Source organism: Balaenoptera musculus, chromosome 12 (assembly GCF_009873245.2).
Source record: "Balaenoptera musculus isolate JJ_BM4_2016_0621 chromosome 12, mBalMus1.pri.v3, whole genome shotgun sequence".
In the NCBI taxonomy this organism is placed as follows: domain Eukaryota; kingdom Metazoa; phylum Chordata; class Mammalia; order Artiodactyla; family Balaenopteridae; genus Balaenoptera; species Balaenoptera musculus.
In genome coordinates, this window is record NC_045796.1 from 366,175 (window position 1) to 383,763 (window position 17,589).

Consider the following 17,589-nt stretch of genomic DNA (forward strand, 5'->3'; position numbering starts at 1 on the left):
AAGGGCCCCCAGCCCCCTCCCAGGGGCACAGCCATTCTCCCCGGGCTCCTCTCGCCCGGAGAACCTGTCTGAGCACTGCAGATGGACTCGGGGAGGAGCTGGGACCAGCCCTCACGGCCAGTTCCCTCAAGGGCTCGTCAGCCGCGTTCCCCACTGCCCACCTTGGGGTCTCTTCACAACGCTCGTGCTCACCCGGAGAGACCGCATCTTCTGGACCAAGTACCAGGACCTGTACTGTGATACAAAACACGTGAGACTGGGACTGCTGCCACCGCTGGGCACCGGGCCTTCTGGACTCTGGGTTCCAGGCACCCTGAGCCCTCTCACTAACCTCTCTTCCCTCCCAAAGTCACTCAACAATATTCTGCCTGGGAAAAGCATTTGAAAGTCATAAGCATGCCAGAGAGAATAAAAATGAGGAAAACATGGAAACCAGGTTTCCTACCCATTTCTTTGCCATCTTGTTTATCTAATTTAATCTGTCTGGAGCACTCATCTCCTATGTTTACATATCAACTTTAAAAAGCCTACTAAAACTTTCAATAGATTCTATTTCTACTATTCACTCATTCATCCAATTTTGAGCTGCCTAATAATGAAAGCATTTTTCTAAATCTCTGAATGTACTTTTACACAGTCCTGTGTTTCTGTGGCTGTTTCAGTGATCATACAGCAAAGCATACTATTTTGATGTGCTGTAAGAATGTGATCTCAATACGTCCTCAAAGCACTTTGATTTTTGCCTATGGGACTTAAAGTGATTTAGAAAGTGAGGATTTATCAGCCAGGGCAATATTACGTAGAGATCTCTCGACGAAGACGTCTACACCTGCTTTTCACACACGCTGCGTTTGCTCCCCACTTGAGAGGTGCATGGCTGCTGGGGGGATGACGCGACGCTGGGGAACCCACGTGGAAAAGGAGCTGTGGCCTCTCGATGTGGCTCAGCCCAAGACGCAGGGCTCTGACTGAACTGCCTGTGGCCCCGAGCACTCAGCGCCAAGGCACAGCACTGCCTTCAATACGAAATGTGCTGAGCGCTGGACCTTCGCCCAGCACCCGACAGGAGGCAGAGAGGGCCCAGCCGTGGACCAGCCCCGATCGTCACGTGTCCGGTAAATCTTGAAACACCCTCACCGGGGCGATGAGATGCTATGCTCACAGCAGACCCCTTGCTAATGTGGTACAGCTCGAATTTCAGAACAGAAATTTCCTTTCCACTAACTCTTAGTTCTTTTCCTTTTAATTCCCCAATCAAAAATGACCAAGAGGGCTTCCCTGGTGGTGCAGTGGTTGAGAATCTGCCTGCCAATGCAAGGGACACGGGTTTGAGCCCTGGTCTGGGAAGATTCCACATGCTGCGGAGCAACTAGGCCCGTGAGCCACAACTACTGAGCCTGCACGTCTGGAGCCTGTGCTCCGCAACAACAGAGGCCGCGATAGTGAGAGGCCCGCGCACCGCAATGAAGAGTGGCCCCCGCTTGCCGCAACTAGAGAAAGCCCTCGCACAGAAACGACCCAACACAGCCAAAAATAAATAAATAAATAAAAGTGAAATTCTTAAAAAAAAAAAAAATGACCAAGAACTTTCCAAGGAGCCCTGGTAGTGCCAGGAAAGGTGCCAGCCTGTAAGCTAGGCTTCGGGGTGGCTCAGATAGGTCTCCCCGAGAGCCAGGGGTGGGAGAGGTGAGCCTGGAATGTTCCAGCAGTTGAGGGCCTCCCCCTGGAAGGAGATGGTTTATGGTTTTGTTGGTTTCAGGGACCCAATGCAGCGGAGAGGAACTGACAGGCAAAGAAAGCCCCAGTGTCTCTTTGGCTCATTCCAAAAGAAGAGAGTGAAAGCAAATTTAAACCACGGAGCACCCTGGGGCGGAGCAAAGAGGCTCTGAGAGCACGCAGTCTGGCTGGGACGCCAGGCCTGGGCTCCGCTTGGCTCAGTGACAGTAAGCTTCATAGAGGACTTTACACAACACTCTGGGCACGTGCCCAAGTCTGACAAAACCCTGGGGGTGAGCAAGGCAGCTACGTGCACCCCTTTTACATTCCTGGACAGGCACCCAGGGCGCCCAAGTTAGAGGTACTGCTCACAGGACACAGCAGGAGCCAGGGTTGCTGAGGCCCAGGGCTCCTCCCACCACCGCCCGATGGGCAGCAGCCAGGAAAGGACGGGGGCAAGTGACCACAGGAACACACACATCATGACATGTGACACCTTACCTGTGAGGACTCTCTGGCTGAGGCATCCCTGTCTTAAACGATACAGACAGAAGAATCTAAGAATCCACCCTCCCCCTTTCAAGTTGCTTACGGCGGGGGACTTCACGAGTTACTTATTCACTATACAATTCAGAATATTACTTAACTGACTCTCCCTGCTAGCCATGCACCTGCATCTCTATCTATACGCATGCACGTGTGTTCACATGGGCTGTACAAACCAAGTATGAAAGGACCACGTGAGCAGACCCCGTCCTCTAGAGCTGTAGGCTGAACGCACACGTGGGCAGTTATGACGCTGACAGGAAAACTAGCAAGTACATATCCCGCATTCAGAGAGGACAGAGCAGCGACTGGAGACGGACTGACAGACGGACGGCCTGGCCCCACCGCGCTCTCAGCACCCAGGAGACCAGTGTCCTTGGTCACTGCCTTCCCTGCTTTTTACAAAGCCTGTCTTTTTTTTTTTTAATGCCAAGTAATACTGTTTTTCTTCTTTCTTTTTTTATATTACTGCAGATTAAGGGTTCCTGTATGCTTTGATTTCATATATAGCAGACTTCTGTGTCTGTAAATGAATGTGTGTACAGTATATTTATAAAAAATGTGATATAATCTTTACAAATATAGTCTAATCACCTGGATTTTTAATAAACACGTAAATACGCATATCATTTAAAAGTTATACTTGGGCCGCTGGCGCAAGAAAAATAATGCTGGGTAAAAAACTAAGAGAGTATTTTAAAAATTCCCCATGAGCAACGGTGAGCAGGAAGGCCAGGCCCAGTGGCCATGTGGCCCCTTTGCTCCTGTAGAGACCGGGGTCTGGACCAGGGGCTCCTCAGAGTCAGAGCCGAGTCGAAACCTCTCGGCGGGTTAAACACTTCCCACGGTGGCTCTGGCGTCACGTGTGGAGAGCACATGCCAGCCGGTCACGGGACTCAGAGGAACTGGTGGGGACTGACGGCCGCGCAGGCCCTCTGCGCTGGAAGCAGCCGGGACGGGGCGGCGCCTGGCGTGTCTGGACGCGGCAGTCCGAGCGCGGTGCTCCTGCAGGGCCCCTTCCCGAAGGCCTCCCTCCTCCTAGGAACGGGCATTTCTCACAAAAAAGGGCAGAGGCAAGAACAGAGGCTGGGTGTCAGGAGCCCTGATTCTACCTTGGCTCTACCAGTAACAGATGGGTGGGACCACACATCCGTGTTGACAAAGACCCCACAGCCCTGCGCCCTGACCTGGCAGCAAGCAGTGTGGAGTCCCCTTTATTCTACAAAAGAGGCAAGTTAGGTTCTGCTGTACATTCATGAGAACGTGTTCCAGGTCACAGAGCTCGCCAGGGACATGGCCCCAGATCGCTCTGCTGCCCACAGGGCCTCAAGTTTCCCCACCTGAACAACAAAACAGGATCCAGCATGACCTCCAGCTTCCTTTCTCCCCCTGCCTGGCTGTTTGGTTTTCTTAGGAGGGAAGAGGATAGCAGGTGAGGGCCCAGCTCTGGTGCGAGTGGCCAAGCAGCTGCTGAGGGGACGGGCAGGCTGATGGCAGCAAGAGAGGAGACCAGAAGGAAGGCCGTGTGGCTGCGGCTACAGCCTTGTATTAAGAATTAGTACTGATACCTCAACATTAACTCTTTAAAATTTTATTTTGCAAACAGAGGAACAGCTAACAGCTATTCATACTCAAGAGTAAAAGGTTGAAAGCATTTCCTCTAAGGTCAGGAACAAGGCTGCTTTTATTCAACACAGTCCTGGAAGTCTTAGAGCAATTAGGCAGAAAAAGAAATACAAGGCATCCAGACCAGAAAGGAAGAAGTCAAGCTGTCACCATTTGTGATATAATACCACATGATATTATATGTAGAAAACGCTAAAGACCCCACCAAAAAACCGTTACAACTAATTGAATTCAGTGAGGTTGCAGGATACAAAATCAACACATAGAAATCTGTTGCATTTCTATACAGTAATAGCAAACTATCAGAAAGAGAAATTAAGAAAACAATCCCATTTACAATTGCATCAAAAAGAATAAAATACCTAGGAATAAATTTAACCAAGGACGTGAAAGGCCTGTACAATAAAAACTATAACACACTAACGAAAGAAATTAAAGATAACACAAATGGAAAGATATACCATGCTCATGGATTGGAAGAATGAATATTGTTAAAATGACCATACTACCCAAGGCAATCTAGATTCCATGCAATCCAATCAAAATACCAATGGCATTTTTCACAGAAATAGGACAATCCTAAAATTTGTATGGAACAAAAGACCCCAAATAGCCAAAGCCATCTTGAGAAAGAAGAACAAAGCTGGAGGCATAACAATCCCTGACTTCAGACTGTATCTCAAAGCTACAGTAAACAAAACAGTTAGTACTGGCACAAAAACAGACACAAAGATCAACAGAACGGAATAGAGAGCCCAGAAAAAAATCCATACGTAAGTGGTCAACAAAGGAGCCAAGGATATACCATGGGGAAAGGACAGTCTCTACAAGTGATATTGGGAAAACTGGACAGTAACATACAAAACAATGAAACTGTATCTACACCATACACAAAGATCAACTCAAAATGGATTAACGACTTGAACATAAGAGCAGAAACAATAAAACTCCTAGAAAAAAACATAGGCAGTAAGCTCCTTGACATCAGTCTTGGCAATGACTTTTTTGGATTTGACACCCAAAGCACAGGCAGCAAAGGCAAAAATAAACAAGTGAGAATACAGCAAACTAAAATGTTTCTGCAGATTAAAAGATATAAACTACTATGTATAAAATAAATAAGCTACACAGATATATTGTACAACACAGGGAATAAAGTCAATATTTTATAATAACTATAAAAACTATAAATGGAGTATAACCTTTAAAATTGTGAATCATTGTGTTGTATACCTGTAACATATACTATTGTACATCAACTATACCTCAATTAAAAAAAAAAAAAGAAAAAAAAAGAAGGGAAAAAAAAAAGGAAAAAAAGCTTCTGCACAGCAAAGGAAACCATGAACAAAATGAAAAGGTAACCTACTGAATGGGAGAAATTATTTGCAAATCATATATCTGACAAGGGGTTAATATTCAAAATATATAAATAACTCATACAACTCAACAGCAAAAAAACAAAACAATCTGATTAAAAAATGGGCAGAAGATCTGAATAGACATTTTTCCAAAGAACACATACAGATGGCCAACAGGGATATGAAAAGGTGCTCAACATCACTAATCATCAGGGAAATGCAAATCAAAACCACAATGAGGTATCACCTCATAACTGTTAGAATGGCCATCATCAAAAAGACAAGAAATAACAAATGTTGGAGAGGGTGTGGAGAAAAGGGAACCTTTATGCACCGTTGGCGGGAATGTAAACTGGTGCAGCCACTCTGAAAAACAGCATGGAGGCTCTTAAAAATTAAAAACAGAACTACTATATGATCCAGCAATTCCACTTCTGGGTATTTATCAGAAAAAAATAAAAATACTATCTCGAGGAGATTTGCACCCCTATGTTCACTACAGCACTATTTACAACAGCCAAGACAAGCAAACAACGTAAGTGTCCACCGATGAGTGCAATGGATGAAGAAACTGTTATACACACACACATACATACACACACACAATGGAATATTATTCAGCCGTAAAAAAGAATGAAATCTCGTCATTTGTAACAACGTAGATTGAGGGCATGACACTAAGTGAAATCAATCAGAGGAAGACAAATGACATATGATTTCACTTCTATGTGGAATCTTAAAACAAAACAAAACAAAAACAAAAACAAAAACAAACTGACAGACATAGAGAACAGATTGGTGGTTGCCAGAGGTGGGGTAGGAGGTGGCCCAAATGGGTCAAGGGGTTCAGAAGGTAAAAATTTCCAGTTACAAAATACATAAGTCATGGGGAACGTGCCTGTAAAACACCAACCAAATGTAAAGAAGGCTGGCAAGTGTGCCACCCCTTTGGTCAGGTGGGCCATCCTCAGAGGTGTGGCAGTCAGTACCTGCAAGTCTGCAAGCTCCATGGTGGTCTTTCCTTCGAGGCACAGGGCCTGCGCGATGAAGGCGTGCAGATCCTCCAGACAGAGGGTGTCCACCTGCGTGGGAGAGAGTGCCAGCGTCAGCCCCAGGAAAACCAGCTCTGACCAAATACAGGCATGGGACACATGCATGTGCACATACACACGTACACACGTACACACACACACACACACACACACTGGCAGCAGAAGAGACGTCAGTGGAGGTGAGCAGGGTCTTTTCTCCCACCACCCACAGTCCCTGGTGTGAAAATCTCCACGACACCCAGGGCCAAGCTGGACAGGGGAGCCTGTTACTCACTAGCAAGGTAGAACGCTCCAGAACGCCTGGGGAAAGCCTGAGCTATGACCAAGTCTAAGTTTTGGAGCAACACAGGTCATCAAGTTTTGACACAAATTTCCGGAACTGACAATTCAGGGGTTTGCAGACGGAGAGCACCCACAGCTGGCCTGAGCCAGAGTGGTCAGAGCTGGGATAAACACCCACCCTTGCCAGCCCCAGACGTCAACTGTGCCCTCAGATCCCAGTTTAAAGGAAACCAGCGTTCCCCAGATGTGAGTCCCCTCCCATCCTTTGTGGAATCAAAGAGTCTAACCAAAGTGTGAGTGAGAAGCAAGGAGAGACAGAGACATGGAGAAAGCGATGGACCATGGAAAGGAGGAGGGGATGGAGTTCAAAGACGGCGCCAGGCCCGGCCATCGGCAACACCTCTGCACCCTCCTCCCAGGGTCACGAGGCTCAGCCACCAAATGCCACACTGGTCCCGTCACTATCCATTTCCATGTTTACTCCAAAATAGTTGTTGCCTTTGTATAAATGACAGCTGTAATTATTTCAGGGAAAAACCAAGAAATCTACAAATGTGCAGCACTCGTGACCAAGAAAAAAGATCCCAATCCACAGAAGCAAGACCAAGCAGAAAGTATTTCTTTTTAAACCCATAAACCCTCACCTCTCTCTGCTTAGACAGGTTTGTTGGCATACAGTTAGTTCTACTTCTTGCCATTAGCAACTTTTGCAGAAGGCTGATTTTAAAAGACACAACCTATGAGAAAGGAATAACTCTTTCATGTCATATTTTTTTCAGTTAACCTATTTCATACTCTGCCACCACCTTTGTAATTAACAAATCTATAACATATCAGAGGAGGCAAGAGTCTTAGTAATACCAATTTTTTAGAATTTCGCATAATGGATATTATTATTATAAAGTATTTGCTCCAGTATGGATTATAAAAAATATGTAAACTTTCTATGATGCAAACTTACACTTCCAGAAAAGCTTCTCAGATAAGCCTCTGATAAAAAATGCTGCTCACTTGGAGGTATGACTCCAAATGAACAAAAGAGAGGGTTTCGTTTCTCTACGTGTTCTGTACGCTGAACAGTATGTAGTTATCCCATATGGCACATCAAAACATCTAATTTAAGCTTAACTATATAAAAGTACAGTATTTTTTAAAAATTACCTTTTTAGTCTTATTAATCCTGAGAGAACAGTTAACCCCGTGAATAATAACACAGTACAGTACCCTTTGATCTGAGGGACAACGCTGATGTGTCGATTTGTTTTCTAGTTTTAAAAAGTTCCAATTTGAATGTGTCCTTGCAAGTCAAACCAACACTGAGTCTATCTCATGCTGACTTACACTAAAGAGATCTTCACTGAAAAGGTAGTTACTGGTAGAAAGAAGGTAAAAGTAGAAGTTTTCCTCCTGATGCTTGTCTTGCTTCAGGTTTATATAAATATGTGAGATGTAAAGTGACTGTTCTGTGATTTGGGATTTTTTTCCTGCTGCAAGTGGATTTTCATAACTAACGATCACTTGCACAGCTGACAAGAAAGCAGAGCTGTGTCGGGTGACTGCGAATGGGTTCAAGGACCTATCTCTACTGCTGGAAAAAATAATGCAAAACGTAGTCCTAGGAGTGCTAACACATGGCATCACTATCCGTATGTTCACACGGAGTATTGAGAAGAAAACCACTGATCTTTCTGGAGGAGAAAACTCAGCTATCGGTCATCTACCACTTCCCAATTCCCTCTATGGGTCCACCTCAGCCACCTGTAGATTCATAAACAATGGACAGAAAATATTAACTGATAATACATGCATGTACATTTAGTAAAAATATAAAAAGAAATATATTTTTACATTTAAATACTAAATAATCCTGCCATCATTTATTGATTTACACTTTGCTGAGTCTGGTGCAAATAAAGGAAAGTTCTACTCAAAACTAAAGTTGATACTGGTGCGTGTGAAACCAATAAAGAAGCAATAAAATCTCTAAGGGTGATTTAACTATATATACCACGTTTGTACAAAATGCAAAATACAGGACTAGCTATAAAATGGCAGAGGACTTTTAGAAAGGAAAAATCAGTATATGATTCCCCTGAAATGTAATTCTACCATAAGTTTCTTAAAGACAATCAATGATTCCTAAAGTGCATTCAGGTTTGAAAAACAGAAACATAATTTTCTATTCCAGACAAATGAAAACTTGATGGTTATGGCAAAGCAGACGCAGACCTATCACCTATGGAGACCAGAGGAGGGGACAGCTGCTGGGGATCAGGAAAGCTGGTGAGAAGGTCTAAATGGCTAAAGAAACAGACACTTGATGGCAAAGGACTTTTACAAACAGTTCAGCTGGGGAAGGGAAGGGGAGGTGGAAGGTATTTAAGCCCTTCTTTTGTTGAGGTGTCCCAACGTTATCATGCACATGGAAACTAATAAAAGGCGAATGTTTTCAGTGGCCCTTGTAAGCTCCCTGCATAAACTAACGAACCGCACGAACGAGGACCTGGCGGCGCCTCCCCGCGCGTGGCTGTGGCCTTCTCCACCCCGCGCGTGGCCCAGCTCCGCGGGTGGGGGTAGCTGACAGTGACAACCACCCTGGTGGGCTTTTCTCTGGGCACCTGTGCAGGACACTTCTCGCCTTCTACAGCATGCCTGGCCAGTAGCCTCAGGAAGAAGGTGTGACCCCGTTCGCAGGTTGAAAAGCGAACATTTGTTAGATGACTTAGGAAAGTTGAAGTAGTCTCCCCAGAAGCACAGAGCTACCAAGGAAGAGCTGTGACTCTAGCCAGGTCAGCCGGACTGCAGCGCTGGACCTTCTCACCATTACATGAAACCCCACCAACAGGAACCACCACCCACATAGGCACACGGGAACAGTCCAGAGCCCAAAAAGCTCGGCAAGCGTGAGCAAAGTGCAACAGGGTTCCTGCACGGGTCAGACGCCTCAAGCCTCTATCACACTTAGGTGCAGGGCCCACCTCTAAGTCCGGCAGCAGACGGGGCTTCGCAAATGCACGCCCGCACAGAACCCTCACTGGAGTCCGAGCATTTCGAAGGACTGGAGTTTATGGCACAGACACTGGGCGGAGATGGTGCAGGGGACCAGCCCACGGCTACATCCCAGAGCACCACCCCCCACGAAAGGCGAGGGGTGACAGCAGCGGCTTCGACAGGAAAGGAGGTTACCTGCACAAAGAGGTAGATCAGGAGGCAGCACAACGCTTGAAAGGGGCTCTCGACCACCTGCAGCTCTTCTCGCGAGAAGGAAAGGTCAAAACAGGCCAGGAGTGTGTCCAAGCGCTGGGCCTGTAGTCCTGCCTCTTGGCCCAGCCACAGGAGCTTCAAACTAGGCGTTCCCCCTGGTTAGAGGAAAGTCCATTTACCGTGATTCTTTGCACTAGCAGGTTATAACACGCGTCTGCAGAAATACAATAAAGGAATAAAGGGCACTAACCTCTTCCCTTCCCAGTATCCGTGGGCTTTAAAGTGTAAAGCAACCGGAAATAAACGAGAACAGAACTTCCTGGTTTTAACAAGCGGAAACCCTAAGAGGTCAGCATATACGTATTTCACTGAAACCAGTCTTCTTTTTTCAAATGGCTACGTTGTGGGGGAAGCGGGCTTTCTCCTACCTGCGCTGCGCGCTGTGCTGTCTTAGGGCGTGAGGCACAGCACAGCTGCGATGGGGTGCTTGGCGGAAACACCACCGATCTGCTGTTAGTTTGCTGTTATTTCCCCAGACTAGTGGTTTTCAAACTTCAGTGTGCAAAAGAACCAGCTGCCAAAACTGTACAAAATACATTTCCTGGGGTCTGTATGCAGAAATTCTGCTTTGCTAGGTAAGGTACCTGGGAGTCTGCACTGAACAAACTAGAGACTGGGATAAGCAGGGCATCTGTGAGCCCCGTGCTTTGGAAAGCACATCCCTAGAACTACGAAACAGAAATTCCTAACATATTAAAATTCTACTAAATTTGTGTTTTATCCCTACATTTCATATATATGTTTAAATTATTAAAATCAAAGAAAAGAAAAACTTCTCACTCATCTACCCAAGTCACCATCAATGGCAGCACGAGTCTGGAGGAAGACATGGCAGCCCTGCTCCTTCTGCCCAGAGGCGCCAGGCCTGGGCTGGGCCAGGTCCTGCCAAGAGCAGCAGCTGTGACTTCCTGTAGGTCCCGTGGCTGTAAGGCATCCTCAAGTGCAAGGACGGCTGGACCTAACCATCCCACAGCTTCACTAAGAAAACAAAACTCACTAACCAAATGGTATCAGAATTAAGTGACTCAAAAAAGGAAGTTCTTCCCCTTTTCTGTTTATGCTTCTCACAATGTCATTCAATATTCTCAGGTGTGTATTTCCCACCATCAGAAGTGAAACAGCCCAGCAAAAGTCACTTGCATTTCTGATATGGCTGAAGTGTTCCCTCCTCCCCGAAATACTTTTTCATTATTTATTAAATCATCTTTTCCCTTGGAAGAAAGAAAATGAAGGTAATTGGCAAAAACAACAAAAAAAAACAACAGCACTCGTTTTTAAGATATATTATTCCAAGAGAATCACAGGGTCAGCTATTCTTAGAAACACGCTTTTCTGGAAAACAATCATCTTGCAGGGGTCTGCAAGTAGCAGCCTGTGGGCAAAATCCAGCTCATTGTCTGTTTTTGTACAACCCATAAACTATTAATGACTTTCACATTTTTAAATAGCTGAAAATAGCAAAGTAAAAATATTTCACAATATGAGAAAATTGTATAACTCTGCCAGAAAAGATCAAGGGTAGCCCTTACATTTTACCCAGAGCTCCATGGGCAGCTGAGATGTTCCGAAGAACAATCCAGAGATCTAAGCAGGTGATCTGGTCTGTAGGTCACCAACTACAATACACTGCCTCTGAAACACATCAGCTTCAAAAACCAAATTATGTCACTTGGCAAAGGTTTTTGCGTGAATCCACGGACAGACAAGAAAGTCTCAAGGCTTTTCGGAGCAACCGAGCCCTGAAGGGCCGCGCAGAGGGACAAGGAAAGTGGTCATTTCTGTGAACGACAACTTGGAAGACTGTCTGAGATGCCTGGGAGGACCCACCCCAGGGTGGAGGCTGCTGGATGCCTCACTAGTAACAAAGCAACGGTCCCGTGTGTGCTTTTACAGCTATAAATGCACGAGTGAATGAATACACTCCTACACTCTAAGCCGTGGCATTTCTGTGTGCTTTCTATATGGAAATAATATAATCGTTGGGTTTTAGAGTTATCCTATGATTATTTTCCTTGCATATTCCTAGGGTAAGAAACCATAAAACTGTCTGGTTTGTGTGCACTCTGAGAACAAGAGAGGTGACACTTTCAGAAATTAACCTGCATACACTGTGTGTCTCAAATTTACTTGTGAAGGTTTTAATTCATAAGTCTGATTTAAATTAATATTTATTTAGCATTCTGTTTGAAAGAGCACCCCTGGCCAAAAAAAGACAAAATAAAAAACGCTGACTACTCACATGCAAACTGAATCTTTATTCTGGTTGGATAAACTTCAGTAGCCTATTTACAATAAGCAAAAAAATTCATTCAGATATAAATGGACTAGAATGAGTTGACATCTCAATGTATTAAACTCTAAACTTCCATGGATGAGCTAATTTCATGTTTTCAAAATAACAGTGTTATACTGCTTCTACCTAATACATTCAAAATATAGTGAATTAGGTATAAAAAGCAGTCAGTGCAAAATTCAACCACTGGCTTGTGACTCATACGTGTATTTGTAACATTTAGTTGACAAAGCTTACAATTATCTTTACAAATGGAAGAAACACACGACTGAGGTTTTAAATCCATTTATTCTAATCCACAACATCAGGGAGGTGGCTTCAGAGGCTGGGGCCCTGACAGCATCTCCTCACGAGGAGCACATTCTCTCACCCACAGAGCAGGTTGGTGACCTCCAGTTACCACCCACAGAAACTGCCAAGATTTGACAGCACTTTTTTCACCTGTATTAACAAGTGTCAAGATGGAAACCTTCAACAGTACATGTAAGAGGAGCTGAAACAAGAAAACTTCACTACAGTTGTTCAGCAAATGAGGGAAGGAGTCAAATACAGCCCTTTCTTGTCATAAAATATACCACTCCACCTCACTTCATTTTATAAAATAGTCTTCTAAGATGATCTGCAAGATTCTAGTGAGTCAAACATCTTTATACAGCCAAGAAATACTAAGTTTACTCACTGATTCTTGAACAACACTTTAAAAAATCATTCTATTGGGTTGGCCAAAAAGTGCCCTCAGTTTTTAAGTAAAAATAAAAGACACATTGTTCATTTTCACCAAGAACTTTATTGAACAATGTATTCACCCTTTTGTTCCACTACCTTCTGCCATCTTTCAGGCAACTTCATAATTCCATCTTCCCAAAACTTTTTATCTTTTTGAGCAAAGAACTGTTCCAGGTGCCTTTTACAGTCTTCCAGGGAATGGAAATTTTTTCCATTAACAGAATTTTGTAAAGACCAAAATAAATGGAAATCCAAAGGTGCAATGTCTGGTGAATACAGCGGATGAATCAGAACTTCCCAGCCAAGCTGTAACAGTTTCTGCCTGGTCATCAAAGAAACATGTGGTCTTGCATCATCCTGATGAAAGATTATGCATTTTCTGTTGACTAATTCTGGATGCTTTTCATCGAGTGCTGCTTTCAGTTGGTTTAAATGGGAGCAGCACTTGTTGGAATTAATCGTTTGGTTTTCCGGAAGAAGCTCATAATAGAGAACTCCCTTCCAGTCCCACCATATACACAACATCACCTTCTTTGGATGAAGACCGGCCTTTGGTGTGGTTGGTGGCGGTTCATTTCCCTTGCCCCACGATCTCTTCCGTTCCACATTATTGTACAGTAACCACTTTTCATCACCTGTCACAATTTGTTTTTTGTTTTCATTACATTTCAGTAGAGAATTACATGTGGAAATACAGTCAAGAAGGTTTTTTTCGCTTAACTTATGTGGAACCCAAACATCCGCATAACCAAGCTGGTGCAAATGATTTTCAACTCTTGAGTTGGATATTTTGAGTATGTCGGCTATCTCCTGCATGGAGTAACGTTGATTGTTCTCAATTAAGGTCTCGATTTGATCGCTGTCAACTTCAACTGGTCTACGCGAGCGCGGAGCATCATCCAGCGAGAAATCTCCAGCGTGAAACTCCGCAGACCACTTCTGACACGTTCGATCAGTCACAGCACCTTCTCCATACACTACACTAATCTTTTTTTGCATTTCGGTTACATTTTTACCTTTCTTGAAATAATAAAGCAAAATATGCCAAAAATGTTGCTTTTTTTCTTCCATCTTCAATGTTAAAATGGCTACACAAAAATTCACCAATTTTGGTTAAGTCTTTTATTAAATGCGCGTTGATATGACAGCTGTCACATACAATCTAACAAAATTGTTTTGAATGAAGTTGAAGACAACTAAGTGCTACTAGAGCCACCTTATGGAAAAAACAAACGAACTTTTGGCCACCCCAACAGACAGACAAATTACCAATTAGATACGTGCCATCAGCTTTCCTAGGTTTGTAAAATAAGGATATGCTTATTATGACTAAAAAATGGCTCTGTGAAGAAAAAAAAATCATCTACACTTTGTCTAAAGAAGAATCTCCAGTTCTAGAGATAGAAAGCTATTTCAAATGCTTGCCTGTTATGCGGTCCAAGACTCACACCACAAAATGCAGAACATTCGTAAGTGAGGTGTGTTCAGAATGAACAAACACACATGGACGCAAGGATCCTGTAAGGGTCGTCTGGGGAAAGGAAGCTAAATTTCAAGGTACACCCTTCTTGTGTTACCAGGAACATCATCTTTCATGACATATTTTAAGATAAGTGGAATGTAATATCTATACAATTATAAACATAATATAGCTAGTACATCTGGATGTGTGTATATGTACACACACATAAAGATGGGGATGCGGATGGAGTATATGCATGTAAATGAGCTCCCTGAATAAAATATACCAGTAATGAAATTTATTTTTCTGCTCCCTGGCTGGTTATTTATAATTCTTTCCCTTTTTAATTCTTACCTAATTTTTAGGTAATCTTTATAATTTTTCTGCTCCCCTTCTGTCTCCTTTCCACTTTGTTAAAAAACATCCGATTTATTTTTTATTTCCACCATTTAAGAAAGCAAGTGTTAAATCATGTGTGCTGTTAGAGGAAAAAGTCTTTTTTTCTACATTGGCCACTACATTGGGAGACTCACTGAAAATGTTAACATTCATGATATCAGCCTAACTGAACCATCTCAGGAGAACAAGAAGGATCAGACATGGTCTCCCAAAGCAACAGCTCTAGCAGTGCTGCTGGCCTTGCTGGAAAGGACGGCTTTAATCAGGCAGCAAGGACACCTTGCACCTGTGCACAAGGGGCCTGCCAAGGTGAGGCTCAAGCAGCAGGAGTCCACTGTTTTTAATCCCACATTGTCAGGGTGGTGGAAAATACCTGAGGCAGGAATTGGATAGTCCATTTTCCAATTTAGTCTAAAACCACTTGCCATTTTTCCTCATGGATATAGAAAGTTATTTATATATAAAAATCTTGTCATCTTGTATCATTATTAACATAAGCATGAACAGAGTCATTCATCTAAACCACCTGCAACAAAAGTTCAAGATCCCATTTCCAGTTTCCTAGTGATGGCAGACGTGCCATCCCCGGTTCCTTCTGGAAGCAGAGTCCCAACTGCAGTCTGGGTGTGCCACACGCACAAACCTGTGGTTCACAAGACCCAGAAGCAGTCTCTCTGATAAATGAATGACTTCTAGAGCTTATTAACACCTTATATGGAGTGGTCTCTAAAATTAACTCATAATCATGAATAACCAAATATTCTACATAATTCAAATGAGGAAAAGAACTATCGTAATCACCTTCCACATTATTTTTGGAGAGCTCCTATAAAATGAAAATTACACATATAACAGAACACTTCTGGGAAACGATTTTGGCTCTCCTTTCAAAATACTTCTTGCTGTAAAACCAAATGTCAATTCATCTTAATTTGTTTTTGTGATCAGCACCTTTTTAGGTTCGAGTATATCACTCACCAACTGAGAGAGTAAGGAAATATTCCTTCAACTTCTCTCCCTACACAATTCCACCTATAAGAAAAATGTTTTGCAGTGCTCAAATCCTTATTTGGTAAATTATAGGCTTGAGTGATGGAAAACAATAGTGACTTGAGAGAATTTAATACATACAAAAACGGAATATAAAAGTTTTAGAAAAGTATTTGTTCTCTGAAACAATAACGAGGGCCACTAAAATAAACCCTAAACCCCCTCTTCTTCAGCTGTCTGTATGTAAAACACTATCTCCTACAAACATGCTTCACCTTTTTCAGATACTAAGAACTCACAGGAAGGAAGGGTTTACTTCAACTAATTTTTAGGAGAACTTTGTTTTTTCCTCCCCTCCCATTTCGTGTTTTAAGATACCTCCCCTGAAAAAACTTTTTTTCCAGTTAAAATAACTTTTCTTCGCCTCCCCTCCCCAGTTCCTCAAGCCCACCTCCAGTGGTGGGAACAAGACGAGAACTGACTCAAGCAGAGTAGCAAGAGCCCAGCCTTGTTAGTTGGGTGGGTTTCACTGAGTGGCGGCCAGGCGTCAGGCACTGGGGCCCGGCCCACGACGACCTTTCTTTCTCCCCCTGGCACGGACCCTGAGCAGCGGAGGGGAGCGAGACAGGACGATTTGGCAGGCGGGCCCTGGGGAAACCGGTATAATGCCCTTTCCTCAGTTGTTTTAGAACTTTATTAGATACACTGCTCTGGGACCCATGGTAGAAATGAAAATTAGTATGTGTACAGTTCTGGAAAAGTATGTTCCCACAGAGATCAGTATTGGACTTGCATCACATGGTGAACAAATCAGTGATTTATTTCAATCAGGGCTGTCTGTACCTGGAATGTTCATCTGCAGAGGCCTGACGAGGTCCGGCTGCCTCAGTGGGTTCCCAGAGTACACAAACCACTCCTTGACAGTGGGGCAGGTGCTGGCACCACCTGAGTAAAAACAGCTGCGTCAGTGGACATGCGTGAGTGCCAATTCATCACCAGGCTAACACTGCACCAGACCCACGTCGGCCGGGACCAACTCCACGCTGGTGAGCACAGTGAGTTCTCACATCCAAGGTCACTGAGAGGCCTTGGGCTTCCAGCAGTGGGTCCCCTGCCCTCTGATCTGACGGCCATCCGTTCATTCCAACAAGAACGACAACCTTGGGAGGGGGGATGGCAGGATCACCTGGGTAAGTGACTATCGGGGGCAAAGAGGTAGCCACGGAGATGACTCCTGCAGCATTCTGCCTTCCTTCCTTCCCACCCTCCCACCATTCCAGAAAACATTTACAGAGAACTGGAGGAACAGGACAGTCCTTTCTGTTCTTAAATTCGCTACTTTATGCAACTATCAAGACTACTGTTATGTCAGACAATTCAGAAAGCTGACAGAAATAACCTAGAATTAAAGGCCTTTCTGTCTGTTGCTGGATTATTAATTGCTACACAAGTTCAGCTGGCTTCCATTCTTCTACCGTCCTCAGCAGAGCGGAGGTGGCGGAAGCCTGTCCTACTCAGCGTTCCCTCTCAGCCTCTCGCAGCCATCAGCGCCTGGCTCCCCTGCGGCCTCCAGACCCTGTCCGCCCCCAGGGCCCTCACCACAGCAGCCCTGGCCTGGGCCACAAGGGGAACTCCTGCCCCCCCCCCGACGCCAGCACCGCCCCGGTGAGAGCAGGCCCCTCTTCAGCCTCACCCCCTTTCAAGCCATTCTCCATGTCAATGGGGGCTTTGGGGGTTTTGCTTTTTTAAAAATGAAAATCTGACCAGGTTGGTCGCTCTTTCTAATTAAGATCCCCCAATAGCTGCCCAGGGACCAGAAGAAAGTGCGGACCCCGGAGCCCAGCAATCGCCCAGGGCCTCTGAGTTGCTCGG

General features: G+C 44.4%; 1 protein-coding gene across 4 annotated transcripts in view; it reads right to left on the bottom strand.

Moving 5' to 3' along the window:
• Positions 1-17,589, bottom strand: part of FAM120B (family with sequence similarity 120B) — an 85,086-nt gene that overhangs the window by 39,468 nt on the left and 28,029 nt on the right. For 3 of the 4 annotated variants that reach the window (XM_036871672.1, XM_036871669.1, XM_036871670.1), the window contains 3 exons: positions 16,561-16,662; positions 9,770-9,942; positions 6,239-6,331 (listed from right to left, as the gene is read on the bottom strand). In XM_036871672.1, the coding sequence (XP_036727567.1) occupies positions 6,239-6,331; positions 9,770-9,942; positions 16,561-16,662 (368 nt within the window). The remainder of the gene's footprint in view (positions 1-6,238; positions 6,332-9,769; positions 9,943-16,560; positions 16,663-17,589) is intronic. The other variant, XM_036871671.1, reaches the window with a different exon arrangement.